Source organism: Vanessa tameamea, chromosome 9 (genome assembly GCF_037043105.1).
Source record: "Vanessa tameamea isolate UH-Manoa-2023 chromosome 9, ilVanTame1 primary haplotype, whole genome shotgun sequence".
NCBI lineage: Eukaryota > Metazoa > Arthropoda > Insecta > Lepidoptera > Nymphalidae > Vanessa > Vanessa tameamea.
In genome coordinates, this window is record NC_087317.1 from 9527005 (window position 1) to 9545659 (window position 18655).

The 18655-nt window shown below is 32.0% G+C and overlaps 2 protein-coding genes across 3 annotated transcripts; one reads left to right on the plus strand and one right to left on the minus strand.

Moving 5' to 3' along the window:
• Positions 1 to 894: 894 nt before the first annotated feature.
• LOC113395086 (facilitated trehalose transporter Tret1-like) lies at positions 895 to 13138 on the plus strand. Its single transcript, XM_026632641.2, has 8 exons — positions 895 to 1237; positions 1367 to 1464; positions 4478 to 4612; positions 5186 to 5269; positions 5649 to 5927; positions 7305 to 7422; positions 10633 to 10764; positions 11669 to 13138. Exons 1-8 carry the CDS (start codon positions 1189 to 1191, stop codon positions 12166 to 12168), a joined length of 1395 nt encoding a protein of 464 aa, XP_026488426.2. The 5' UTR covers positions 895 to 1188; the 3' UTR covers positions 12169 to 13138.
• On the minus strand, positions 11830 to 18191 carry LOC113395084 (eukaryotic translation initiation factor 3 subunit D). 2 transcript variants are annotated; one of them, XM_026632637.2, is made up of 11 exons: positions 17883 to 18191; positions 17542 to 17732; positions 17305 to 17458; positions 16985 to 17094; positions 16677 to 16815; positions 16303 to 16463; positions 16043 to 16174; positions 15181 to 15387; positions 14470 to 14665; positions 13833 to 14005; positions 11830 to 12088 (listed from the first exon to the last, which is right to left on the minus strand). In XM_026632637.2, the coding sequence occupies exons 1-10, from the start codon at positions 18073 to 18075 to the stop codon at positions 13845 to 13847; spliced, it is 1644 nt and encodes a 547-aa protein (XP_026488422.2). In that variant the 5' UTR covers positions 18076 to 18191; the 3' UTR covers positions 11830 to 12088; positions 13833 to 13844. The 2 variants fall into 2 exon arrangements, with proteins under 2 accessions (XP_026488422.2, XP_026488421.2); XM_026632636.2 differs by lacking the exon at positions 11830 to 12088 and having other exon boundaries at positions 13745 to 14005.
• Between the last annotated feature and the right edge of the window lie 464 nt (positions 18192 to 18655).

Here is an 18655-nt window from a genome sequence, read left to right on the forward strand (position 1 = left end):
TAAAAACACTGACAAGACCAACACAAACTATCAATCATTTATCGTTTTTGTGACTGGACCAGATTCATCAGGACAATACAGGACAGTAATTTCAGTAGTTCGGGATGGCAAAATAAAATTATGTTTTACAATGATGCTCCAATCTCTCTATATATCTTTTCAATCCCCCACAATCATCCAATTGTTTTCCTTATGACAGCTCAATCATTTTTAAAATAAGAAATAGTGTTACATGCCAGTATTAAATGTTATGCCATAAAATAATATTAACTAAAGTTGTGCAAATTATTGATAAATTAATTACAATAATAATTGTATATATTTATAATATGTGATATTATTAATGATATAATTAATTATAATATCCTATGACGTAGCACCGTGTGGAGGCTAGGGCTAGTCTCGTAACATTAAGTTAATGAAAAAAATATTAATACCACTATCATAAATCACTTGGTTGTATGCCAATAATATGCTCTTTAGGAAATGAAAATTTCAAAAAATCGTTTTGTAAGCAGGTAATAAATATTTGCAAATATTCAATAAAAATATTAATTTCTAAGTGGATTTAAAAAAAAAACATACAGCGCCATACTTATTGGCAAAACTAATATTACCTTTTTTTTAATTATGGTAATATCTTAATTTTCAGTGTAATTAATAAAAATAAGTTTATTCTTATTAGCTCTGCTTCAAAAATAAATAAAAAATGTTATTAAATAATACTGAACCGAAGATCACGTTTTATTCTCCTACATAATTTTAGAAAAATTTAAATATGACAACATTTTTTTAATCTCATTACGAATTCACTCTCTTTATTTATTATTTACATACACTGTGGATTTTATCGCCTTTGACAATAATGTTGAGTTTTATACAGTAAACGCTGTATAGCGATTGTTACGTAGGGTTGTGTTCACATTTAATCTGAATAAGATTTTATTTCATTACGTTAAATAAATAGAAATTTTCAATAATAATGACCTTTTTGACGTTTGATATTTATACTAGTGAAATATAAATGACTTGCGAGCAGTGAACACAGATAATTATTATATGTATCTAAACCGGATATAATAACTATGGATTTTGATTTAATTTAATGAATTACTTATGGTGGATTGTTTTAATTTGCATCTTAGTGAAATAATATATGACGTATTAGGATAAAATTTAATATTTAAAATGTGTGTACCAAAGAGTAGAAAAGTTCAATATTTGGCGGGTATTTGTGGTAAGTTTTATTATTATTATTTAAAAAAATATTGTTAATAACAGGAACTATATTTTAAGTAGAAATGAGGCTAATCATTGAAACTAGAATTTATTGAAATCTAGGATTACATGATATTTTTTTCGGCAGTTTCCTTCGCATTTACGTTTACCGGAGCCGTAATATCATGGCCTTCTCCAGCTATACCGAAGTTTATCTATGGTGAAACAGGCGTAGAAATTACCGATGTGAGTGTGTTGTTATATTATATTTACTTTAATTTTAATTATTGAACAATGTACAGTGTTCAATTTTTTTTTTCAAGAATTTCTATAATTAGTATGTGAATCAAAATTTGGTAGATATATTATTGTGTAGCTTGTCTACGAAAACTTAGGTTCTCTATCGTGATACGAAACTAGGTAAAATATTTAGGGAGCGATTTTTCTTTCGCTTGATATATTTCCAAAATATGCCTATCATCAAGACATATATAATGCCTTATAATACATATAAAATCTTGCGTTTTTGAAGCATTCTAGTATGCTATCTCGAAACTTGGAGCGAGCTTAATTGCTTAAAAGATTTAGTTTACATGGGTGATTGTTTTTTTTACAAAACTTTTAACTAATGTTGTCTAGACTTTTTTTAGCGGCGACAGTGAGAAGAGCATGACCAACGCATAGTATATAAATTGTCGTTTCAGTTATCATTTGGTAAAAACTCATGGACCACCTGTTTTCGATTTTAAAAATAAATTCGTTTGTGGAGAAGCAACTACAATTTCTACATTTGCAATAAACATTTGCCATCAAAGTCGATAAAATAAATATTAATAAAAAAATATATTGGGCAGTACCTTGTTGGACTTGACGATGAATTAAGTACCTCATCGTGAAACGTATTCATGTTTATATGGTATATGTTTATATGGTTTATATGGCTGTAAAACAATCCCACGTTGTTATCCAGCTCCATAAACATGAATATCCATTTTTTAATAAAGGAGATTAATAAAGAAAGGCCATGCAACGGTAACACAATATTCGTAATCATGGAGGAAAGTACTTTTTTCTAGAGATGAATTCCGACGAATGACATTTTTTAATTAATTTACAAATTTGATTTCTATTCTTGGAATCAAACAAAACTTGTTTTCAATAACATATTTTGTTTGGAGACGGGGACGGAGACGGAGAGAATGTCTAAATTTTTGGGAATATATTCGATACACAGGTGTAAAAGTAGTTTGGGCTTTACATTTATCCTCACGACTGGGTATGGCGACGAAAGAATGAGGACTTGAACCAGCTCTCATCTCAGGTTGGGGTAACCTGAGATTTTTATGCGCAAATTTGGCAAGTACAAAGGTGAAGCTGCCTATGTGTGCCTAAGAGCAGGATTGCTTGTTGTATTATTTGTATAAACTGCAGTAGGCAAATATGCAACAATCTGTTAAAGATGATAACGCTGATTTGAAAATCGAAGAATCATCTTATGTAGTTAAATAATCATAACGACTCAAAGGGTATATATACCTGTCTGGAATATTCAAACAAACGGCTATAAAAACGAAGAAATATGTAAATGTTTCAGACTGTCAAATGTTTGAAATAGAAATTTTAATCACCCAATTTAATGCGAATAATAACAAGACTTCCATAAAATGTGCGGCGGTTGTAACAGCTAGTTTCTATATCAATTCTTATCAATCGTCTTTTGTCAAATACAACAACGCTGTCCTCTTATAGAGGCGCAGTGCACTGACCCAACATAACACGTCTTTATAGTTCTAACATAAATATCAACAATATTTAGTAGCGACAAGTTTTACGGTGTTATTAAAATATTTAATATTTTAATTAAGGATGATATTGACGTTAAAGTTTAGATAACTTCCGAGTTTAATAAACGATTTTTTGATAATTGTCAAATAAATATCAGCTAGATAGAAATATAAACGAGAAAAGTCTGTTCGTTATAACTGAATGGATTTTGTAACAAAAACTTATTATCAATTTGTAATATATTTTTCGGTGATTTCTTTATAAAAGCATATTTTCATGTTTGCAAATGGTCATGGTTCCGCGGTCTTGACTTGCATATATTATTTGCTTTATCCTTGCACGTTGATAAAAATCTACACGGGTTTATCAATACACTATTCATCTTATTCCTGCTGTATTAAATTTTCATAAAGTTTTCGAACGTATTGTCACTTCTTGAACTTCCTTGAGCTTAGAGTTTATCTTACCAGAAATAATTAATTATTATTTCTCAGTATAGGGCTTCTAATAAAGCTACCATCCTTCGAAGTTGCTATTTTTTGTGACGTTCTTTTAGACTCCAGTCTAATTTACAGGAGGTCGGTAACACTTAAGATTACGAAAAACCATAGACTTATACCGTAGGCTTTTTAACGCTAGGCTGATAGACGTTACATGTTTGAGAAACTTGATTGGAAATATGACCAGTATTAAAAGTTACAGCTTGCGCGACTTCAGCAATGCAAAATTCAAGCATTGTTACAAAATACGCCATATTTTTTTGTTATAAAAATATAAATTTTACTAAAATGAACAATAATAAATTGATTAGCTTTCTTGTGATACGCATTAAGGTCGGTTTTCATCCATCACATATGTTTTTTTTTTAAATTATAACATAGATATGGATCTATTCATTAACGAAGATGCGCTACGTGTGCAGAACGTGGGGGAGGTGATTTTTTCTTTTTAAATAAACTTAACAAATATAATTACATTTGTCGTCTCACGCACACTAAGACATCTTGTAAGCACGAGCGTCACACATTCATACTAATGCACGCGAATTTAACGTTTAAGAATAGATCTCATCATCATCCTCCTGCCCTTATCCCAATTTTACTTGGGGTCGGAGCAGCATGTCTTCTTCTTCCATACTTCCATACGTTTAAGAATAGATCTATAGACGAAAAATGAACAAATGACACTCGAAAATTAAAATCAATCAAGTAATTAAAATCTTTCTTGTTTCAAATAAAAAAGTACACTTAAATACCGAAACATTAAATTGGCTTATTTTATATACATGTTATGTGCATGAGTGTTTTAATTATATAAATAAATAATAATATTTGTAATAGGATGTCTGGCTTATTATTGAATAAACTTGCAAACTCTATTGTTTACAAAACAAACAAATAGTGATTTTTACAATCAGCCAGCAGTTTAAATCGCCAATGGGCAAATGAAGTATCGTATGTTTTAATTTGTCTAGGAACAAAGTTCCTGGGTAGTATCTTTGGCTGCACTCGGTGCGTTACCAGGATGTTATCTCGGCAAGGAGTTGAGCGACAGAACGGGTCGACGCCTTACCGTTCTAAGTGCGCCGCTTCCGGGATTTTTGGGTGCTGTATGTCCTAAATTTATTTCTTTCAATAACAATGTTGGGTTAATGTAGAATAATTTCTTATTTATTTCATAAGATACATTGTAGTATTCTAAATTTGAAATTTAATGATTTGAAATTATAGTCTTTTAAACTATGATACTGTATTGTATAGTTTTATTTATATCGATAAAAGTAATATTTTGATATAACTTAATAAGTTTGTGCGTTGCTATTGACAGTGTAAAGAATTCCTTACGATGTCTTTAGTCAGAAGAAATAAATTGATTACACCAGTATTCAGAAAAATATAGTAACAGCCTAAGGTCTCCTCTCCTTTGAAAAGCGTTTAGAGCTTATTACACCGCGCTGTTCCAAAGCGTGTTGGCCGATAGATAAACAAGTTTCCTTCCGACGGTTTTCTTCATGCTGAGCATAGGTGGTTGTCGCCCGTCCTTGAATTCGCAATCTTAGGTTAAGATTCACGTATCTTAATTACTGGATCATGTCTGTATATACCAATATATATGTATTAAGTATAGTAACGAAATTAGTAATTATTTCTATAACTTTTATTAATTATTAATATTTTTTTAGCTTATCATTTTGTATACAAAGAGTCCGATATTGATGTGCTTGGCGAGAGTCCTAATGGGCATAGCAAATGGAATAACAGCTGTTGTAAGTATCGACTTAGTGTTTGGTACGAGTTGCGATATTTGAAAATCACTAGTCATATCGGGCCAATATAAAAATTATTGGATTTTTCAGTTGATAAATTCGCAGTAGAATTTCGAAGTCTTTGAGTTGGTAGTGCTTACAGTTCCGTGTTTGAATTATAAAGACGTACGTTCTGTATTTGAATAGTAGTTCTTTCATTAAATGCATTCAAATTAAAAAATATATATATTAAAATTCGATTTAATTCGTCATACCGTTTGCTACATCCTCATCGGAAGGCACCGAATAAAATTTAATAAATATATGAAGATTCTAATGACATACAATTCTACTATCCGTAGGCAAAACTAATAGTTTTAAATATCATTTTACTCTGCAGGTTACAATGATATATCTCACCGAGATAGCTGATAAAGAGATACGTGGCGCTCTAGGAATGTTAGTCCAAGTAATGAATAACTTGGGCAGTCTAGTCGTATACAGCGCGGGCCCGCACGTTAGTTACACGGTTCTAAACTTGATCGTTCTTACGTTTTCATTTTTTTATGCGATCATATGCTTGTGGGTACCGGAGTCGCCGTACTATTACTTGGCGAATGGGAGACTGGCTGAGGCAAAGAAGGAATTTATGATACTAAAGGGCACTAAAGATGAAACGGTACGTATATTTGCTGTTAATATAAAAAAACCCTATTCTCACATTACAGGAGCGTTTTTTTTTATTATGTAGACAGGCAGGGAAAATGGGACATAGACGTTGGCGCTGTAAGAAACATTGACCATTCCTTACATCGCCAATGCACCAACAAACTTGGGAATTGAGATATTGTGTCGATTTATGGCCGGCTAGCGATGTAAAAAGTCGCAGGATCGATCCTGATCCCTTGGGTTATTGTCGTCCCTAATCCTAACACAAGCTTTAAGCTCGTATTGAGTGTTAAATAAGAATTAAAATTTAATACTTACTTGTAATGGTTTATTGATAAAAAAAATAAAAAATATAATTGTACCTGGTGTTACATTGACTAACTCTCCCTTCAAACCGGAACACAATAATGCTAAGTATTGCTCTTTGGCAATAGAATATCTGATGAGTGGGTAGTACCTAGCCGGAAGGGCTGCAACTGAATATTACCACCAAGTGGTAATATTCAGTTGCAGCCTTTCCATATATTCCAATCTTTCCCTAAAGTGGAGACGTTATTACCTAGCAATAGAATATACCTATTCGTGCTGTTACTTTATTAATAAAAAACCTTATTATTATTATAGTACTAAAGTGGAACAAGCTGTTGTTGTTGTTTACTGTATATAATATTAATATTTTTTATGATATGTAGAATTATAACATTTGTTTATCGTTTGGCAAATATCTTTCATCGATTTGTAAATTCTCAGATTTGAGAAAAATCTGTGAATGAAACTCAGCCGAGTTACATAGTTTCCATGTGACGTGGTTTTGTTTGCAATTTATTTTTATTGTTGTTTTCGTAACGGTCATGATTAAACCGTTTCGTTTCCAAAGTGTGACAGTTACTAGAAAATTTACAATTAGAGATATTGCATATTAATTATAGAGCAAAGTTTAATTGAGGTCAATGTTCCTTCTTAGATAAAATCACTGATCCAAAATAAATAAATACAAATAAATTCAATTCTATTCAAATTATATACAGTATTCATATATTTATATACTAATATTATAAATGCGAAAGTAACTCTATCTGTCGGTTTGTTGCTTTTTTACGGTGAAACTATTGAACCGAATTTGATTTTGTTATTAAGCAAGCTTGTAAGTTTTTTATGCCCAACATCTTAAACGCAATCAAAGCCGCAATCGAACCAAACATATTTCCAGTGATTATAATTTTTGTTTCGAGTCACGTAGAATTTCCAATAATCATTCTGGAATACAAAGAAATCCTTTTAAATGTTTGCATATGTTTTTATTAAGTAAAGTGTAGTAACAGCTTCTATACATACTGCTATATATAAGGATAAGAAAACTAATATATGTATCTATGTTTATTTTCAGTGGGTCAACGAACAGATTGACGTGATGCGCGCGCACGTGCAGGGGAATATGGAAAATAAAACAACGATAAAGGAACTAACGAAAATGAAATATAGACGGACTATTTATATAATAGCAGGTTAGTAAGATATATATGTACATACCAGTCCGTAGTATAGGTCCCGAGCTTGGACAAGATACATTTGAACAATCATACGTTTCAAAAGCGGACTTCACAACACATTTACTCAACCTTTCAAACATCAACCAGATATATATAGAACCTTTGGCCTAAGCAGATGTTCACGATGATACTTGGTGGTAGGGCTTTGTGCAAGCCCGTCTGGGTAGGTACAACCCACTCATCAGATATTCTTCTGCCAAACCCAGTATTGTTGTGCTTCGGTTTGAAGGTTAAGTGAGCCTGCGTACAGGCACAAGGGACATAACATCTTAATTTCCAAGGTTGGTGACGTATTGGCGATGTAAGGAATGGTTAATATTTCTCACAGCGCTGTTGTCTATGGGCGGCGGTGAACACTACCATCAGGTGGCCCATTTGATCGTCCGCCAACTTATAACATAAAAAAACAAAGATTAATAGATTAAAGCAAAAAAAAAAAACATTAAAAAATCAGTGTACTTACATGTATATGATACTTACTATAATTGTCAAAATTGAAAGGGGTTAAATGTATAGTAAAAAGTAGCGCTACCAATAGCTTGTAAATATCCCACTGCTGGACTAAATATTCCCCTCCGTTTTAAAAAATTAACTAAAAAGAATCCGAGACGGCTTCAACTAGAACATTTCCATTACGGCAACACGATGCTACAATGCTGGTTGGAGAATTCAAATAACACGTGGTGGTTGGATTCTAAGACTTACGAAATACATAGGGTGTGCACTTTGCAATCATAGACAAATTTGTGTCCGTCTAATTAGTTTTTATTCAAAGTTAATTTGGAAATCTGGCGAATTGCCCGACCAATGGTCAGTGATTATAATTACCTAATGCTCAGAGATAAGAAAACTGTAAGAAATTTTTACCCCCACTTACATCGCCAATGTTCCACGAATGGCACCAAGCTTGGAGACTCGGATGTTACGTCACTTGTGTTTCTAGTTGCTCTTGCTTATTCGCCTTTCACCGTTTCCCAAACAAGTAGTATTCATCGATCGAAATTAGGCATATTAAAATACCATACAAGATTTACATATAAATTTTATCTCACTCATAAACGGGAAACCCTGGTAATAATTATAACAAGGTTGATAAACATTATCACCGCAACGTTTGCTTAGCTTGTTTCAGACTATTTGCAATAAATATTTGATTCAAATAATCTTTAGTAGGTACATATAAAAATGATAGAAATAAACTCTCGAAGGTTATAGTCTTAGCGGTCGCACTAGCATTGTATTTCGTATATGACTATGAGATTAACTTATAATTTAAATAAATAAAAATCTCAACGCTTAGAGAAGTATATTAAAATAAAATTTGAAATTGAAAAATATTAAATGTTTATATATGTCACTGCATGTAATGATGTATGATAAGAAAAAAGTATTCTTTCTTTTCCTTGTATTTTTCCGTCGTATTTATTATAAGATTGCAAATTTCTATGAATAGGGTACAATCAGAAGACGTAAAGGTTTTTCTTTACAGACAAAAATACAGAGATAAGTTGTTTTGGCTTTTATAAATATGTAATGTATTGCGAGAGCCGAGATGGCCCAGTGGTTAGAACGCGTGCATCTTAACCGATGATTTCGTGTCAACCCCAGGCAGGAACCACTGAATTTTCATGTGTTTAATTTGTGTTTATAATTCTTCTCGTGCTCGGCGGTGAAGGAAAACATCGTGAGGAAATCTGCATGTGTCTAATTTCAACGAAATTCTACGACATGTGTATTTCACCAACCCGCATTGGAGCAGCGTGGTGGAATATGCTCCAAACCTTCTCTCAAAGGAAGAGGCCTTAGTCCAGCAGTGGGAAATTTACAGGTTGCTAATGTAATGTAATGTAATGTAAAATGTATTGCGATCTACGTTGTTACGTCACGTAAATATCCCACTGTAAAACCTCATTTCCTGTTGTGTAAGAAAGGAAATGAGTATTGGAGAAGAAAATGAAGCTGACCTGGCTGGACATAACATAGTGTGTATGTCAAAATTGATTCCAATAAGTGCAGGTACCACACAAGGTGAACGATACGTGCAAATGTAACACGCAAAAATTATAGGTCACATTTGAAGTCACATCTTCGAGTTTAGATCAATCTATTCTATTCATTGAGCTATCTGAGTTCGCATGGCATTCATCCGTTGCGTGATATTTATGACCAGACAATTCAAATGTACTATTTTGTTACTATCTTATCTCACGCAGTTATAATTAAACATCAGGCGATGAAAATTGTTTGTGTGTGCGGCTCTTGTGTTCCGTTGTCAACTGAAAAATCTTTCAGATTTCATCACCAACTTCTTTTCATCCTCTTTTGTATATACTCGGGTCTATTAAGGTAGATAATTATATATTGAATGAATATATTTGGAAATTATAACTAAAACTCTCGTTGTAAATAATTTCGAAACAAATTTAGCGTTATGAATTATTGCTATTAGGGTTATAATTGATTATTGATTTTTTTTTCTCAATTAAGATGAATCTTTCCTAGTAACAGTTATTTAATTATATTACAATTGACAATTATATTAAAAATATCAATTTTATCGGCATTTTTTTCATGTAAAATTTAAGGTACCGGCTACACAAATATATTTATTTCGACGATCAAATGAGGTTTTATGTTATTGGGTCATTTCAGGTAAATAAAATGATACATCCTAATACCTACGAAATATTAATTTGAATGGAAATGTTCCCTTTTTATTACATTACAAATCATAGCAGAACCCTTAGTACGTTTTGACCCATATCTGGCAAAGGGTCATTTGTGCCTTAGCAAAACTTTCCGTTCTGGGAAGTACAATATTATTCTAGTTGTAGGTATATAACAATATATACGAAATTAGTAAATTCGGTCCAAAAAACAATCTGGATCTACTTAGTACTGTTTATATTTTAGTTGCAAATGTTGTGTTAATAAAATGATCATTAATATTGTCTTAAAATTGTCTTAAAGTATATAGTTATAGTACTTATTTTTATATAGTTTTATTAATCAATGTTATTCTTTAAACTGGTATTCAAGTTTTTTTGTATGTTTGTTGGAGTTGTTTATTGTTAATATATACATATATATTAATTAGGTTTTGTGTGTATGTAAATGTGTGGTACTGTGGAATTGCAAAATAATTTCCCTAAAAAATATTTACAGGACTCAAAGTTCTACAATATATGACTGGTAGTTTGGCGATACAGTCGTATGTCGAAATCATATTCAGACACAACACTAGCATTTCGGGGCCTTTAGTCAGCATATTATATGGATTTGTGCAACTGGGAGCAGGTAATATAATTTTTAAATTAATTATCTATCATAAACAAACATACATAAAAATAATTTAAACATAGGCCTGAAAGGAATGGCACGTATGTAGTACTGGATATTATTGTGTATGACATCATTACAAAGGCAGTCCATGAAATTACAAGTGTTGCCATTTTCAAATAGTAAATTACTTATTTTATGTATATTGTGCATCTATGAAAAGGGTATTCCTTGTTGTTATTCTTAGATTGAATCGTTATAAATTGTTGTTTTAGTACCTACTAAATATTATTATTATTTAATATCGTTCGAAGTCCATTAATCTGTGATAAGATTACAATCATTCGTAACGCATGTTTGAAAATCTTTTTAGATGTAATAGCAACAATTTTATTTTTTATCTCTAAAAGGGTTTAAGATAATTATTTTTATAGAACTTTGAACTCGTCTGGACTGACTTTATAATATATAGCAATATATAAAAACTACAATAAAATGTTTAATCATATTAAGTATGAAATACACTCACATTTCGCATTTAACCTATACATATAAAAAAAATTACAGGCATTCGTTATTTAAATAATATTATAATCCGTATATATTATGTAATAAATAATAAGCTCCGACTGGCAAATAGGTCGCCTAATGGTATTTGGTCACTATCGTCCATAGACATTGGCAATGTAAGTAATATTTAGATACACATTCCTAATACACAACCAACTTTTGGAACTAAGATGTCATCTCCCTAATGCCTTCATTACACTGGTTCACTCAATCAAACCGGAAAACAAATGTAAGTATTGCTGTTTAGCGGTGAAATATATGATATTATCTACCCAGACTGACTTGCACGAAGCTAAACCACCAAGTATATGTGAACAGAATAGTAATAAATATATATTCTATTTTGTTACAGGTATAGCGGCAACATTTTTGTGCAGATTTTACGGTAGGAGAATTCTCTTATTCATCTCAACACTAGGAGTCGCCGTTTCTTTGACGCTCGTCGGCATATATTTTTTCTTACTCACTTCGCTCGACGTGAGCTCTCACATATTGTCGTCCTTGTGGCTATTACCTATTATTGGAGTATTAAGTTTTAATGTTTTATACGCCGTCGGTTTAGGTAATATACCATATATATTGCAAGCCGAGTTATTCCCCATAAATGTCAAAACGTTAGCATCAAGTCTGGCCACGATGATGGCTTGTATCTTAAATTTTATTGTTACAAAATTATATCAGAGTGTTAAAGATACGTTCGGTATTTATACTGTGTTTTGGTTGTTCGCAAGCATCGCCTATATAGGTGTGTTTTTCACATATTTCTTTGTACCTGAAACGAAGGGTAAGACTTTGGAGGAGGTTCAAGATAATATACAAAATCATGAAGTCGAAAGACTCAATAAATTATAAAAAAAAGGTAAAATTAAGTTCATTAATAATTGTCGATAACTCGGTTTAAACTTTGCGGGCACACTCCACTACAGTTTAATGATCGAAATGACAAAAATTTAAAGTTATTTAGAAAACTATCCCAGTGTGAATGCGTTCACTATCCATAAATGGTCTATGGTACTAACCGATATATATCGACCCACGGTAATGAACTTTTAAGTTTTAAATTGTCACTTTATTGAAAATATTGACTATAAAATAAGTATATTTTACAAAAAGGTTGTGTTCATATAATATAGAAATAAGGTTGGTGAATGCTATAAATTAATCCGATATGTACTTTTGTACTTATATATCTCATAGCTTATGATTTAGGCTTACGTTAAAATTTTACATTTAATGTTAAATGAGTGTTGACACATTTTAAGTAGGTTTCTACAAGTATTTTGTGTTTACTATTTATCTACTCGTTTTACTATAAATGGATTAACAACTTTCAAAGTGATCATAATTAAACACACGAGACGACTTCACACAGTAAAATAGTTATTCGTGTCTCGTATATTGTGTCAACGCATTTGTACATTACATTTATATAAATACCGCTGTGTGCCTAATATACCGTTTTGATAAGCATTATAAATGAATGCTTTTTAATAATATTTTTTACTATAAAAATGTTATAAAGTTTTTGTTTGTTTGTTTTCTATAACGAAATAACTGTTTAACCGATTGGCATATATAAATTTTAAGTCAGAACTTCAGGCTAATGTTAGAAAATATAGATTAATAGTAAGCTCTATAAATATCGATTAAATTGTATCAATATCTTGGTAAAATGTTTTATGGCAAATGCGAGTTTACAAACGACACACAAGGTTTGGTATGAGTATTTTGTCCTGAGATATCAAATATGTTTACCGAAAAGTTCGTGAGAGCATATCGCTACTAATAAAGGATTTTTTTTACTTTAACAGAAGAGGAAAAAGCTGTTAGGTTAGGTTTAACCTATTTTTCATCTGACATATCTATACTTAGTAAAATATGAAATTGTATTGTTATGAAGCGTCAGTAAAATTTGTACGATATACAATTATATAATATTATATTGTCATTAAAGAAAGGCATAAGTCAGTAGGTAGATTTTTGAAATTTATAGGCCGGTTTTGTAGTGAATTAGTAGGAAGCAACTTGGTTTTATAGTATATCTTTATGTATGTAATATATTTTGAAAAACCGGTGAAACTTTAATTGTACCTGGGTAAAGGGTGTGGTATTATTAATTACAAAAAACAGTCATTTTATTTTTATACTCAATTATTTATGAAAGTGTAACTTGCCAAATACAGATCCTGTAATGATTTGAGTATATAAGTTATTTAATTAGATATATATTATTACAAAATGTTTTTATAGAAATTTATAAGAAATAATGTGATTGATTATCTTAATTTAAAATTATAATAATCCGACCTCGTTTTAAGCATCAATAATACCAAAATATAAATAATTGTGGTTTGTACAAATAGTTCTTTAAATATTTTATACAGTTATATTGTTATTTTTGTATGTTGAATTTGTTAAATAAAACACATTATGTGACCAAAAGATTGTATTTTCTGAATAAAAATATGTAATACATACTGGTTACTGATGAAGGGCTACAGAAGTTGAAGTTGTACCAATATAGAGTACTAAATCCTCTTGTTGTTCCCGTAAGAGTACAGCGGCGCGAAAGGCGTGTCCGCGGGTTCATCTCCACTCTCTTCGGAACCGTCCGACTCGAATGTATTATCCGGAATGTCGTACAGACGAATCAAAGGCTTGTTCGGATCTTTCATGATCAAGTATTTACCTGAAATCATTGTGAAAATACAGATTAGTGTTTAAATATTAAAGAACTGGAGTTTGTATGGTTAAACTATCTAATAATCTATATCAATCTTTTTAAAAGTGAAAGGAACATACTACAATTAATTTCCTACTGCTGGACTACCGCTGTTTTTTTGAGAAAAGCTCGGAGCCTTTATTACCATGCTGCTCCAATGCAGGTCATACATGTAGCAGATTTTTAATAGACATAGATGCAGGTTTCAAAAGCAATTTAAAAATCTCCTTTTTTTGAAGTTGGTTAAAATTTATTCTTAAATTCATCTAGTATAGCAAGCTTAAAAGAGAGCCTCAATATTATCTTCCAAAAATAAATATTTATAGCAAAACAAACTAGAATATGATGAAAAAAAAAAGAGTCCAAAACCTATGTGTAATTATTGTATTTTATGTAGTGAAATATGCTTTGAAAATGCAACGTGCACTCACCATCTTTCTGCTTCATGCAAATGTCGATGATACAACGAAGGATACCCCAGGCGTTATCCATGGAAAGGTTGATCTGTGCTGCGAATTCGTGCGGCTTGAACTGTTGCGTGCCAAGGATCACGTGACGGGAGTTGTCACGTACTTGCGCACGAGACACGTAACCGAACTTGATCTGGTCGGAGCCAGCCAGCAAAGCCTGAAATAAGTTAGTTCAGTATTATTATAAACATATAATGAATTAAAATAATTATTAAAAAAATATATTAATTTATCTAATAAAATATAATGTTAATCTTATGGGACCAAGCACAGTTTTCAAGCAGTACTATTAACATTTAAAATTCAGAAGAGTAAATTAAAGCAAACAAATCCTATATAATATTTTAAAAAAAAATCATTGCTTTATTGACAAAGAGATTACGGAAATCTTTATTTTAATGCATCTCTTTGCAAAGTTATATTTAGAAAGTTAGAGTTAGAGAGTTTGTCTGTTTGTTTGAGCACCTTAATCTCAGAATCGTTTAGTTCGATTTGTAAAAATATTTTTGCAATACATTACCCATATATTAAATGGTAGTGAGATGCTCGTTTAAATAACACCAGGATAGGACACACGGGGACGACCGCGCAATAATTATTTCGGCAGGTGAAAGCTCGAAGCAGCTAGTGATATGTATAATAATTTAAAGCATGATAGAAAAATGGGCATACCTGTACTGTCCATTTGGCAAGTTTGCATGAGTTATTCCTCAACTCATTGGCGAGCACGGCTCCGCGCTGGGTGTCGAGTTTCTGGCGCCACTCCACTCCATTGGCGAGCTTCGAGTCCCATTCGTTGAGTGCCTTGATACTGAGAAACTGTGTCTCGTTCTGCGGGCCTTGCATTACAGCGTCATGCTCGCAGCGCGCTACTAGCACCTATTAAATTATAAAAATATGTTATAATATTATTTATTTGCATTCTTCCTTTGCCATGGTAATAAAGCTAATAAATTATAAAATTCTATATATAGTAGAACCTCTATTGCCCGTACTAATTGGGACCGAGACTAGTTCGGATAATCGAAATGTGGGTACTTTGTGACAAGATCTAACAAAAACCTTTTCACATAAAAACAGTACAAGCTATTAAAATTTGACATATATATTAAAATATAAAACACCTAAAGAAGTCAAAAGCTATTTACTTTTTTTATTTTTTTTTACAGTTGTAATGGAATAGGCGTATAAGTTTTTATATTATTTTTTTACAAAATGGTCAATTCTTAATTGATGAACAGCTGCAACATTCGGTTAAACTAAGTCTGTGTTTGGATAATCAAGGTTCTACTGTACGTAATTAAGTTTAATTTTATAGTAATATTATAATTGTCACAATATTACCACAGCGCAAAGAAAAATGACTAAGTCTCGCGAAATGTCACTTTCGTCATTGGCGCAGGGTTGTAACACTTATTTATAATTTTAAAATAAACTTTAATTTTTCGCCTATATTTCATTCTTTCAAGACAATGACCGTCTTAATGTTAACCGTAATTCATAATATTTATACTTTTAAATAAATCATACTTACAACACCATTATTGAGGTTCCACTTGCGGTAACGGTATCCAACCGATGCCACCTCTCCTTCTTCCTCCTCAGAAACAAATGGGTTAGCTTCTGGGAACTTATACTTGGGCTCATTTGGACCTGACTTCAATACCTATGAGTGCAAAAAAAGAAGATTATATTAATTTGCATTATAGTTCCTTAGTTAACTGCTATATTAAGTAATAATGAAGTAGAACCCTCATGATCTTATAAATTTTCTTATGAATAAAATTTTATCACCTGCTGGCTGAAGTTATGATTGATGAAGGTTGCTTCCAATGCGAGGTTGCGCGGAGAGTTGATTGAGTTTCCATCATCAGCTGGAGGCTCCACCGAAGTTTCATTAACAGTCAGTAAGTCAAACTCGGTGTTGTCACGCTTGTCCAGAAACAGCTTGTCACCTATAAATTTATATATTGTTATTGTGACTAAAATCTGTTTTTGAAAATTTTGAATCTTATAAGACTATTTATTTTTAATTTGCAAGCATCACAAATTTTCATAGCCGCAATGTTTCACCTGCAAATTTTCAGAGTAAAAGCTAGAGATAAGAGAAATAATATCATATATTTCAGTTTCTGTCAAAATTAAATTACATTCAACATGTTACTCACCAATTTTTTCAATCACTATGTCCCATGAATAGTTAGAGCGAGTGCAGCACATAATAGTGGCCAAAATGGCATCTGTAGCATATACAGTGCCAGTAGTCTTACTTAGGCGACGTATTACGGGATCATCCGTGGTTGTGACCTATTAAAAATATAATTCTTTAACTCTATTGCTGACCTTATCTTACATATGTCATAAACATCAATTCTTATTTTTACTCTATTCCTAGGCTTGGGTATACCTAATATAACCACTTATTCATAGAATGTAATTATTTTAACCTATCTTATTTAATTATAAAAATACTTACGGTATGGAAGATACGGTCAATACGCTGCAGAGGCTTCTCATGCTTCACATTGACACGATCATAGCCCTTGTCATAATATTCCAAGGTGCCGCTGCACACAATATCCTCACCTGAACAAAAATTTGTTTAATAGTACTATTATTTTATCAAATATTTAATTCTACTTGAATTTCCTTAAAAACATTTAATTTGTACTGAATGAATAAATCCAGTATAAGGTCTCATTAGGAAGATACAATGATATTTATTTTTTTTTGGAACATAATATAACTTTTTTTTTTTAATAATCTTTTATAGTATATAGAATTGAAAAGTAATACCTTCTTTAATTCCAGGCAGAGATAGCTTAGCCAGGCGTGGGAAGTCCATATCTTCAATTGTGACCCAGGTTGGTCTTACAGTAACAGAAGCATCACGAATTTTCATAGGAGCTCCTCTTGGGCCCCATCTCTTACCGAGTTTGCGGTCTCGTTGCTACAGTAAACGGTTTCAATGTATTATAAACAAAACTCATTTAAAACATCTCTGGTTGTTATGGTTGTGACATAAAATATTACCTTATTCAGGGTAGTCATGCCACCAGGAGTACGAGCGCCTCTCGCACCACGGCTGCGTTGTCCACGAGCGCGGCCGCGTTGGTATGGCGGCTTTTGCTCTCTTGTCGAGTCCACCAGATGGAACGTACTTTCGTCTTCATCGTGGAAGTATGCGTATGACGAACCAGCACCAAATTGAGACGCATACTTATCTAAAATAGATTGGAAATTAATTGATATTTATACATAAAACAATCGGAGTTTGTTAATAAATTTGAGCGTTCTGAAAACTAATCATAACCTCAAACAGTTTTTACATTTTTATCTACTTTATATTACATGTACAAGCTTTCAGTTCTTACTCTGATACTTTTTGTCTTGCACGACAGTCCAATCACTAATCTTTCCCAAGCGGTCGCCTTTGCTAAATGGCTGGTAGGGCATGTCCCTAAACTGTTCCGGCATTTCGCAGGGCCCCCATCCTGTCGGATTATCCTGAATAATCGGAGCCACGAATCGTATCGGCTCTTCGGCCGGTAAAACGTGTTCTGACATCACTTCAATGTAGCTCGTTACCTATTTTATACTGCACTACTTAAAACAAAATTTCAGCATGCCACACGACACTTTCCGCTGTGTCCTTTCAAGTCTCAGTGACAGTTGTCAACTACAATAGTTATTAGGCAATAAGTATGCACAGAGTACATAAACACTACGTTTTAGGTATCTATGGTAAAAAATAATTCTACCTGTCTCCTCAAGACACATTCAAAGTTATGTTAAAAATAGTATTTGGCGTAGGAATTTAGGAAATAATTATATTCAATAAATATTTGAAACAAATTTGTGTAACTATTGGTTTTACGAAAACGTAATACTTTTGTTATGACTTAATGTTTTTCCTAGTATGTATCTAATTAATATTGTAGATGTTGATATTTTATTTTTACTATCTTATTAATATTATAATTTTTTGAATACAAAAGACGTTTATTAAAACGAAACTGGATGAAATGCGGCACAATGATATTCTGGTATAGCACGTGGGTTATTTTTATCGTGGAAAATGTATGGTTCCCTTAGGATAGATTTATTTTCTGTTTTTCACAGAGCAAGGGATATGTTTCTTTTTTGC

What these genes read in the sequence shown, in the direction of transcription:
- LOC113395086 (XM_026632641.2), top strand. Translation starts at nt 1,189, where the DNA reads ATGTGTGTACCAAAGAGTAGAAAAGTTCAATATTTGGCGGGTATTTGT. An exon ending in ATATTTGGCGGGTATTTGTG is followed by an intron (nt 1,238 to 1,366) that starts GTAAGTTTTATT and finishes TTTTTTCGGCAG; the next exon opens with TTTCCTTCGCATTTACGTTT. An exon ending in CAGGCGTAGAAATTACCGAT is followed by an intron (nt 1,465 to 4,477) that starts GTGAGTGTGTTG and finishes TAATTTGTCTAG; the next exon opens with GAACAAAGTTCCTGGGTAGT.
- LOC113395084 (XM_026632637.2), bottom strand. Translation starts at nt 18,075, where the DNA reads ATGTCAGAACACGTTTTACCGGCCGAAGAGCCGATACGATTCGTGGCT. An exon ending in GCAAGACAAAAAGTATCAGA is followed by an intron (nt 17,733 to 17,882) that starts GTAAGAACTGAA and finishes AATCTATTTTAG; the next exon opens with ATAAGTATGCGTCTCAATTT. An exon ending in CATAGTGATTGAAAAAATTG is followed by an intron (nt 16,464 to 16,676) that starts GTGAGTAACATG and finishes ATAAATTTATAG; the next exon opens with GTGACAAGCTGTTTCTGGAC.